At 51.5% G+C, this 10,668-nt stretch overlaps 1 protein-coding gene across 1 annotated transcript; it reads right to left on the reverse strand.

Annotated features, from left to right (window-relative positions):
• Positions 1–111: 111 nt before the first annotated feature.
• On the reverse strand, positions 112–3,712 carry LOC119312667 (protein FAR1-RELATED SEQUENCE 5-like). The gene is made up of 7 exons (XM_037588412.1): positions 3,549–3,712; positions 3,244–3,431; positions 2,692–2,956; positions 1,904–2,592; positions 1,347–1,804; positions 952–1,239; positions 112–877 (listed from the first exon to the last, which is right to left on the reverse strand). The coding sequence occupies exons 4-7, from the start codon at positions 1,995–1,997 to the stop codon at positions 638–640; spliced, it is 1,080 nt and encodes a 359-aa protein (XP_037444309.1). The 5' UTR covers positions 1,998–2,592; positions 2,692–2,956; positions 3,244–3,431; positions 3,549–3,712; the 3' UTR covers positions 112–637.
• Positions 3,713–10,668: the final 6,956 nt, after the last annotated feature.

Below are 10,668 nucleotides of genomic sequence, written 5' to 3' on the forward strand. Positions count from 1 at the left end.
CCTAACGGCGGACGAGCACTATAAGGACTTTATCTAGTCCGTCTGTTTTACACATTGGCCATCTTCATCACGGTATTTGCGGTACAGATGATGCTTCGTTAACAGCAGATTAGGGCGAGATGGACCAGATTCAATCAAAGAGCACCAGCTGTCCATCGTCCAGCTTCAGTCAAGTACCAACACTTTTTTTTGGCCAACGACTCTAATAACCCTTCTTAAATCACAATCAGAATCATGTTTTGGACATGGGCCCCAACATGATTTTGTGCCTCGGTAATTAAACATGTTTGTGTTTTTACCAGCACACCGTGTAATTTGTTAGGGCCGTGGAGGTCAAGATTCGCGATGGGCCGGATGGAACAGCTGCCATCACACTGTTTTCGTCACGTCTCGACGTGCAAAAAGTTACCTGATGGCCCACCACACATCAATTCTTATCAGGGGGTCTAGTCATCTCACGCAAATTACTGCATCCGCCGCCCAGTTCATCTTCTCCAACCATCCTCCCCCCACCCACCCACGCACGACGCACCAGAGAGGCAGGAAGAACGAGCCAGCGAGCTAGGAGGTAGAACTCCATGGCCGAGCACAGGAGCTGACATCCATGGCCGAACCGAAGGTATGAACAACATCAGTCTCACGCCATTAGTAGTGAAAGTTCTTCTCCATCAATCTGAATAGTGTTCACGCAAATAGGTAATGGCTTTTGTCGGGATTGATACCCTTTTCGCCGCAAATGGTAAGTGTCAAAGCCATGTGGCCCTTTGTCCTTCTGGTACCGAACGAGATGATCAGGCAGGATATCACGGGCATCCCTAGTCCATCGCTTCAATATGTGCTTTTCTGGTATCTTGCTCAACTTGAGCTCGATCATAACCTGCCGTCACAGACACGCGTTTAGTAAGCGGCAAAACCATTTGCACAGCAAACATGCCAAGATATGGTATTTACCTTGAGTGCATGGCAACACACCATTCCAGAGTGCTCGAAAATACAACACTCACAGTTGAAAAATGCCTGATCATCATCAACCTCAACCTTAAACTGGACCTTGCTCCATTTCTCACGAGAGAGAGCATCCACATGAGTAAGAATGTATAACTTTTTTGGTACAGCAACATCCAGTTCATAAGCCCCTGCCTTGTACAGAGCATCGCCAAATTGCTCAAACATTGCCCTGGTGTAAATCCTGCTAGCATGCCTCTCAATTGGGAGATTTACTTTCAACAGAACACCACTCTGGAGAAATTTAAAACACACACAACCAAGTCAGTACTGCGCACAAGGTTCTGCAAAATGTTATACGGACTGGAAAAAACAATCTAGTCTTGAAGGCCGGAACATACCAGAGCAGTCCGTTTCTCCTGGAAACTCTCCTCAGAGTCCCTATCGAACTGAAGCTTCTCGTATTGTTTAATGAACAAATGGATTGGGCACCCTGGCGGGACATAACTCTTAAGCATGTGATTGGCACTTTCACTACGTTGAGTACTGGTCATTTTCGCGCAAAAAACACCTCTGAAATACGGCTTTGCCCATTTATGCCGCACCTCATATATTTGAGTCAGATACGGATGCTTCCTAAGTGAATATTTATCAAGCATTGCAGACCATCCATCTTCAAACTCTTGCTCTGTGACCATGTGATGCACCAGCTTGTGGGATTCACTCTTGAAATCAGACTTCTTGCTCCACAAAGGCGCCATAGATTCCTTCGCTTTCTTCAGCACATGCCATTTACACCACCTGTGGGTTGTGTTGGGCATTTCGGCTTCTATTGCCAACTCCATCGATCGCGCCTGGTCTGCAAATAAATGGATAATGTCATCATGTCAGAGTCTTACAGCGTGAACATCAGTCTAACACTGAAAAAATTAAGAACTGTTTTCAACTACAGTCGTACCTGTTAAAATTGTTTGTGGGTGTTTGCCGCCAACCATCCTAATGAATTCACGGAAAACCCACTTGAATGTGTCCTCCTTTTCATCCCTCAACATGACACCTCAAAAAATAATGCTCTGGAAGTGATTGTTGACTCCCGCAAACAATCCAAATGGCATATCATAAAGATTTGTCCTGTATGTTGTATCGAATGTCACAACATCTCCGAAACACCTGTACTGTTCTACACTGCGCCTGTTAACCCACATAAGTATTTTTATTCTGCTCTCATCATCAACCTGGATAGTATAGTTGAATTCTGGATCGTTTGCCTTCATCTCTGCAAGTATGTCCATTGTCTTCCGGGCATCTGAATCAGATTGTTCTTTGTTCAGCTTGCAACAAAGCGTCCTCAGCGACTTTTTTGTAAATGGCACATTGTCTACTGATCCAAAAAAACTGCCAACTATGCTAAAAACCTTTCCGAGGCTAACATTGTTTTCTCTCAGCTGCCTAACAAGATCTTTAGCGTAGCGATCAATGAGCCTGTGTGAAGGCCAGTGCATTTTCTCGCCAAGTACTTGACAGCGAGTGGTTGTGAAGCGGCCTGTGCTCTGAAATATACCATCCATTGTCATCCGACCTCAGCAGCCTGATCCTGGCAGCACAGCCGCACCTAGTTGATCTTGTATTCTCCCTCTCCGGTTTACCCTGCAAATGCACATGTAATGAATCGTCAGTACAAAAACATTTTTGTCCATATAGTACTTGAGTTTTTTTTCTTTTGGACATAAATATTAAGAAACGCACCGCGCATCCGCATACAATCTCCTGCATGCACTTGACCCTCTCCACATTCAGCCTGCTTTTCGAATACCTTATGCCAAATCCAACCTCCCACGAATATAAATTATAGAATTGATACGCCTCATCCAGTGAATCAAACGAAGTGCCGACTGCTGGGTTGACTACATTGCCATCTCGCTTACTTATGAACGCCCTCATGGGTAGTTCAAGAGCACTTCTGCGGTTAGGATTTAGTTCTCGCTCAGCAGGGGCTTTCTTGATCCTGACCCTGCCATGGTGCAATTATAAGATTAGTTATTTGCACATAGTAGAAAAATAAAAATCAGCACAGCAAAACAAACGCCCTTTTCTGTCTGACTACAAACATGATGCACATATAAACATTTTCATCAGTCTACAAAAAAACTGTAGAAACTGAGACCGAAACACCCAGATTGATTTTTAGGAACTATACAAATCCACCGTAAATTCCTACATGCCATACACCTGGGCGAGCCTGACATCCAAATTGCACACATGCCAAGCAGATAAACAAAAGAAACTAACTACTAATACCTCCGTGTACATCCGCTGGTAGCCTCCGAGCACACTTGCAAAAGCCGGTCCTCGCCGACAGATCCTGCATTTCCGCCGCCGCTGCAGATGTCTCCGGCACGGCGAATGTCGCCCTCGGCGACGCTGATAGATGCCTGGGACTCTATAGGGCGCGCAAAAGCAGTACCCCCATCTGCCCATTGCTAATCCTGCGTGCAAAAAATGCCATGGGGAAATCTTATGAATCCGCAGCGACTACATCCAATACACAAAGCGGATCTAATCATACGTTAATCTAGAGGGAGATTAAGTGGCAGTTTAATTACCTCTTTTCTGAATCGCCCAGCGGCGGCACGAACAGGTCCATGGAGCCCTATCCAAGTTCTGGATCCGGAGGAAGAAGACGAGCTGGAGAGAGGAGCAGCAGGCGGGGCAGCAGGCGTCGTCCCGTCTTGGTCCGGAGGAAGAAGACAAACTGGGTCGCCCCTGCTTTTGATTAGTTGTCCCAGGGGGATATCTAGTACTCCCACTCCTAGGGTGCTCCCGGTGCTCCAAAACTCGGTAGCAAATTTTTAAATATTTGAAAAATTCTGAAAAAAGTCCATCACATTGACACAACATCGAAGTATGTTGTCAAAAAGTTTGAGATCAAAATTCAAAACGTAGCTTGAGAAACATAAATGACAAATTCAATAGTAAATAGTACGCAACTTAAGTTGGGCTTTAGATTAGGCCCATTATCACATTGATGTCCATTTTGTCATCTTCCTATCTCGAGCAATGTTTTAAATTTTGATCTGAATTTTTTTAACAACATAAGTTAATGTTGTCCATGTGCTGGATTTTTTCAGATTTTTTTAAACATTTTAAAACGTGCTACCGAGTTTGGAGCACCAGGAGCACCCTAGGGGTGGGAGTACTAGATATTTTCCCAGTTGTCCCACAGCCCGGGTCACGTGACCTTTGCAAATGCACCAAACGAAATGCACCAGTACCACGTCGCACTGTTCCTTGGTCCAGCCTCAAAACGACGAAACAAATGCTCCAAATCGATACGCCTAAGGGCATCTCCAGCCGCGCCCCCAACAGGCCCTCCCCAGGCGATTTTGCCGTGCCGGCAACAAAAAAAGGCCCCAGTCGCACCCCCAGAAGCCCGTTTTTCGCCGGCTCGGGCCAAAACTGGTGCCGGCGGACCCAGGCCGAACCCGGCGCCCTAGGGGGCGCTTGGGGAGCCGGCGCAAGCGAAAAAGGCACGTGGGCCCGCCCTGGAAGCGACCCGAGGGTCTTTTCCCGCCGTTTCTTGACGTTTTTCCCTCGCATCTCTCCCGCTCGCTCACCTTCCTCCCGCCATTCTATCCCTTTCTCCCGCTCGCTCGCCTTCCTCCCGCCAAACCCCCTCCCGCTCGCCGCGAAGAAGCACGCCATGCCGCCGAAGAAGTACGCCATGCCGCGCGCGGCGGCAACCACGACTGGCGCCGTGGCCAAGCCGAAGCCGAGGAAGCCGAGGGCGCCGCCATCGAAGCCACCAGGCCTGTCGAACGCCGAGTGGAGGGTGGAAGTTCAGCGGTGCGAAGCGGTCACCGCCGACAGGCGGAACAGGGCCATAGCCAAGAAGGCCCGCGACAACGCGGCGCGCGCGACGGCGTCTTCCTCATCGGTCGACCAGGTGGGGATGAATCCACCCGTCGTCAGCCACGCCCAGTACGCGCCCTGGGGACAGCAAGGCGCCGGATCTCCATGGGGTTCATCGTCTCCTGGCTGCTACGCCGACGGCGACGCGCACGGCGGGTTCAACCCAAACGTGACCTTCCCTCATGGTCACCCCGCTACGCGCACGCCCTCGCCCGCCTTCGTCGGCGTGCAGTACCCTCCATACAACTACTCGCCGCCCGCCTCCTACGCGTCCACACCGACGCCCCATCTCTACCGCGGACCACTACCCTTCTCGCACCTCGGCGACACCGACGACACGGGAGCCGACATGGACGACATCATCGCGACAGGATCGACCGCGGCCGCCGAGTCTCCCGGGTTCGCCACCCAGGACGAGGTAGTGGACCTCAACGGCGACATGGAGGCCGAGCTCGGCTACGTCTACGGCGACGACGCGCAGGAACCCGAGGAGGAGGAGGACGAGGACGAGGAGGAGGAGGAGGAACCGGCCCCTGTTCCGACGAAGGGGCGCCAGAAGAAGAAGAAGCGGGCGGCTAGGTCAGGCGAACCGCGCATCAAGTGGACGTCCAAGGAGGAGGAATGCCTCGCCGAAGCATGGAAAGTCGTCTGCCTCGACCCGACCACCGGCGCGAACCAGAGCTTGGACACGTACTGGGACCGCATCAAGGCCGAGTTCGACGAGTGGAAGCTCGTCGACCCCTACTTCAAAGGCGTGTACATGCAGCGCGGCTCCAAGGCGATGGCGAACCATTGGGGGCGTATCCAGTTGGCGTGCAACAAATGGCATGGAATCGTCGAGGAGGTAGCGGCTCGCCCTGAGAGCGGCGCCAGCATTGAGGATCAGGTACGCACGCCGTTCGCCCGCATATCTTCGTCCCCTGCGCCCGCCGCCTGCCAACTGTTTGTCTCTCCGCGCAGCTGCTGCGTATGTTCGCCATGTATTGGGGCGATAACCAAGACGCCGACTTCAAGCACCTCCACGTCTACAAGCGCATTGACAAGTGCGAGAAGTGGGCGGAAGTCCGGCGTGCCCTCGACAAGGCCAAGGAGACATACAAGCCAGACGCAACGACTCCGGGCGCGTCAGAGGGACGGCCGGACGGCCACAAGTTGGCAAAGAAGGGGAAAAGTGCCGACGCGGCAACCGCGCGAGTGCAGGAGTCCATCGAGCATTGCCTCGCCGACGCCCAGGCCCGGGCCGTCCTACGCGAAGAGAAGACCGAGGCGCGGTGGTCGTCGCTTATGAAGAACAATGCCATCAAGCTCGACCTGCTCCGGACGAACGTCGCCGCGAAGAAGAGGAACACCGACATGGCTTTTCTGATGAGCGGGGCGGACATGCTCCAGAGCAACGACGAGAAGCTCAAGGCGTGGTACCTGGTGCAGCGCGGCCTCATCCTGAACGAGCTGCCGACGGCAACGCCGACGACGCCGATGACGCCCACGACCACACGGACGCCAAGCCCGGATGGCGCCTCTACATCGCCGCCCAGCAGTGCCGAAGCCGCGCCGACGCAGCCCTGCGACGAAGCAGGTCCGACACCGACGAGCCCGCGCACGCCGACTCCGCCAACGCCTGGAGCCGACCAAGCCGAGTGATTCGTTGCGCACGGCGCCCCTCTGTTTTTTGTAACGCCAGACTACGTCCGATCGCCGGATTTGTGGCGTCTTTTGAGAGCGGGAACGACCAAGTTTGAATTTTCCGCATCCTGGGGCCGGCGCGTGGGGGTGTGACTGGGAGGTAGGTCGCCCTCAGAGACCGAACTACCGCCGGCACACCCCCAGGCCGCTCTATTTAGGCGCCCTGGGGGGCCGAACGGCTGGAGATGCCCTAAGGCCCCAGCACCTATTACTAGCCATAGAGCATGGGGGACAGCGACTTGACGTTTGCTCATCTCCAGGAATCCACCTGCGGCCAAGATTAAGTCCACACAAGCCCGCGTCCCCAAAAAAATTGTAACGGTGTACTTGTTCGGAAAAAATTCCAATGGATACCTTGCTGCCCGGTTTCCCTGACCTTTCTGCATGTTTATTAACGACAATGGTTGATGGAAATGAAGACGGTAAAATCAACTAGTTTTGCCTGGCTGGCTTGCACTTGTTTGCCCATATTCAAGCTCCATAGTTATCCCAAAATTCCAATGGATACGAGGGATGCACACATGCTCTCTTTGTGAACTGAATTAATTGAAATTGTAAGATTTCCTTTTGTATGCAGTGAGATCATTGAGCAGTATTCAGTAGTCATACTTCCATTACTCTTTTTTTTTGTGAGAGTCCGTTACTCTTTTTCTTATTGAACTACTTAGAGTAACTCTAGCAGACCCCGCATCCTGCCCCGACCCGTAAAATAACCGTCAAAATGCGGGTCGGGGCCGAAAAAGCAGCCCGATCAGACCCAGCATCCCGCCCCGGCCCGCAAAAAAATTTAGGGGGCGCGGAAAAATCCCGACCCCAACCCGGGAAAACGCGGGTTTCCCCCACCCCCGCGGCTGCGGTGCCCTGCAGATAAGCGGAAGCGGTTGGTGGGGCGGGGACATTTCATCCCGCGCTTTCTCCCATCAACCACCCCTCCTCCCCCCCTCGCGCCGCCGCCGGCCGCCGCCCAAGATTCCGGTGCAGCAGCCGGTAGGAGCACGCCGGAAGGCCTCCACGCGCACGAGGCCTCTCTTCCCTTCACCCCTGCGTCGGCGGGCCGCCGAATTTACAGATTTGCGGCGCTGCATCGCGGGCCGCCGGATTTGACTTTTTCTGGCCGCCGGTTGCTGCCACAGGCGATGGAGTGGTCGGGGAGCCTCTCCCGCAGCCCAGGCAAGGGCGCATTGCCGCATGCAGGCGCGGGTTCGTCCGCCCGCCGCCGCCAAAGGTTTGCAGGCATGGACTCGTCCGGCCGTCCACCGGGCTCGGTGCTCGCGCTGCGTCTTTGTGGCCTGCCGATGCCGCTCATACAGTGCGACGACTGCCCGCGCCAAGTGCTGCGGCTCACTTCGGGCATGCCGAAGCACCCCGGATGGGTGTTCTACAAATGCGAAAACAACGGGGTACGTGCACTTGGGTAGCTCGTTCCATAGCTCATTCTTTAGTTGAAGTATGGTAGCTCACTTCGAGATTGCTCAATCTTTTGTGTAGGACGATGGATGCTCATTTTGATTTTGGGAAGGCCAATACATTGATTTGTTGATAGAAAGAAACTTAATAGATGTTAGTGCACTCTTTAGTACAATCGAAGGCAATGATGCGGCTGCATGTGCAACTAGAGGGGAAGCAACGTCTACTTCTTTAAAACCAAAGATGAAGAATGAGGAAAGCATCAAGAATGAACAAAGCAAGATCAAGAATCCACAGATCAACAATGAGTGCATGGAGAAGATATTGCTTCAACTAGTGGGAGCAGTTATGGAAGTTGGAAATCTTCTGAAATGCATACTTGTGGTTCTTGTTTTCTTTGGTTTTGCTATGCTAGCCAAGATTTGGTGATATATGTTGTATCTAATGTTGCTGCAAAAGCAAATAAAAGCATTATGCTAGATCAACCTAAGTTTTACGGGTTGGGACGAGCTGCACCAGAGCAGAACCCGCAGAAGCCGACCCGTAAAAAAGTATATTCCGCGAATATGCTTTTTTACGGGTCCATTATGGGGTCTGTATCTGTGCCAGCCCGCGCCGGCCCACAAAAGTGGTTTTACACGAACTGCAAACGAGTTATGCGGGTCGGCGGGATGCGGGGTCTGCTAGAGTTGCTCTTATGAGTACATGACACATTACTCTATTGATTTAAAAATTATTGGTACTTTCTTGCTGGTTTATCTTGCTCATCGATGCCAATGTGTACAAGTAAATAAAGCATCAGTACATCTAGATTTGGTCCCGCACTCAATTTATGCAACAATGCCCACACTTCTCCTTTTCGGCTACTTCAGTCTTAGACCTGGGTTTGGCCATAACCATCTATTTAGACAATTGCAGATGGTGTTCTCATAAGTAGCTGGGGAAGTATACCATACTAACTTGAGTTCTTCTCCTCTGCTTGTCAGTCAGTACCTGCATTTCTGCATCACCTGTAGTTGTGACATGTTTTTCTTTGTGAGAGCACAAACATACTAATGGCTCCATCGGAAATTCAATCCGGTTCCCAAAAGCACGTGCTCCCGAGCCCAAAAATAATTTTTAAAATGACAAAAAAAATCAAGACAAATATTTTATGTGATCTTAGTCACATTCAAATGCTACCTGCAAATTTTGAGGTAAAAAGGTTAAGTATTTTGGGTAGTAAAACAAAAATTGAACACCAAATGTCACCCCAAAATGTCACCCATTTCTTTTACCTACTCGCAATGAAAATTGTCAAGTATACTTGCGACACTAACACGAATATCTACAAAAAAAATCAGTTTTTTCTTAAAAACATTTACTATATTTTTCATGTTACTGCTCATCCGGGAGCACGTGCTCCTGGGAGCCAAAATGCCCATCCCTTTGAGAGGGTTTTCTACTGTGCCCGTGCATGCATGCACCATTTTTATTATTGTCGTGTGGGAGCACTGTTGGGGAACATTGCATAAAATAAAAAAAATCCTACGTTCACCAAGATCAATCTATGAGTTCATCTAGCAACGAGAGAGAGGAGTGCATCTACATACCCTTGTAGATCGCGAGCGGAAGCGTTCAAGAGAACGGGGTTGAGGGAGTCGTACTCGTCGTGATCCAAATCAGCGGAGATCCTAGCGCCGAACGGATGGCACCTCCACGTTCAACACACGTATGGTTAGCGTGACGTGTCCTCCTTCTTGATCCAGCAAGGGGGAAGGAGAGGTTGATGAAGATCCAGCAGCACGACGGCGTGATGGTGGATGCAGCAGGGATCCGGCAGGGCTTCGCCAAGCGACTACGGGAGGGAGAGGTGTAGCAAGGGGGGAAGGGAGGCGCCAGGTGTCAGGGTCCGGCTGCCCTCCCACCCACCCTCTTTATATAGGGACCCCAGGGGGCGCCGGCCCTAGGAGATGGGATCTCCTAGGGGGGCGGCGGCCAAGGGGGGGGGGGAACTTGCCCCCCAAGGCAAGTGGAGGCGCCCCCTCCCCTAGGGTTCCCAACCCTAGGCGCAGAGGGGGGCCCAGGGGGGGCGCACCAGCCCACCAGGGGCTGGTTCCCCTCCCACTTCAGCCCATGGGGCCCTCCGGGATAGGTGGCCCCACCCGGTGGACCCCCGGGATCCTTCCGATGGTTCCGGTACAATATCGGTGAACCCTGAAACTTTCCCGATGGCCGAAACTCGACTTCCCATATATAATTATGGGATAATTGTATTCATGCCACTAGTTGTGTCCCACTCGGCTGATTTGTCCCTAGTTTGTAAAAATTCTCGGTTTTGCCTAAGTCCGTTTACTTCTCTTATGTTTTTGCCCTTCCGTCATGTTTTCGTCCAGTTACTGCCGTTTGACCATGTGTTGACCGTCTTTGGACTTTTCTCTAGACCATTTTGCCCCTGCTTTCTCACTCTCTCACAAACACTTTCAGGTGGGACCCATCACAAAGAAAACTATCTCCCTCTATACTCACGGTCACGTGGGACCCATGCGGAACCAAATATCTCCAATTAACATTGTCATGTGTCAAATAACTAACAGATCATATAAACTGATTAAAACAACAGTAATTAACCATTAGTCCATATAATTACACGGGGCCAAGTGTTCAATTTTTTTACATCAGGTCAACGATTAAGCCGCACTCTGTACGTGGAGGATGAGCTCGCCGAAGCCAACAGAATCGGAG

The sequence above is a fragment of the Triticum dicoccoides genome, chromosome 5B (assembly GCF_002162155.2).
Source record: "Triticum dicoccoides isolate Atlit2015 ecotype Zavitan chromosome 5B, WEW_v2.0, whole genome shotgun sequence".
In the NCBI taxonomy this organism is placed as follows: domain Eukaryota; kingdom Viridiplantae; phylum Streptophyta; class Magnoliopsida; order Poales; family Poaceae; genus Triticum; species Triticum dicoccoides.

What these genes read in the sequence shown, in the direction of transcription:
- LOC119312667 (XM_037588412.1), bottom strand. Translation starts at nt 1,997, where the DNA reads ATGTTGAGGGATGAAAAGGAGGACACATTCAAGTGGGTTTTCCGTGAA. An exon ending in CCCACAAACAATTTTAACAG is followed by an intron (nt 1,805 to 1,903) that starts GTACGACTGTAG and finishes ATTTATTTGCAG; the next exon opens with ACCAGGCGCGATCGATGGAG. An exon ending in TGTGTTGCCATGCACTCAAG is followed by an intron (nt 878 to 951) that starts GTAAATACCATA and finishes CTGTGACGGCAG; the next exon opens with GTTATGATCGAGCTCAAGTT.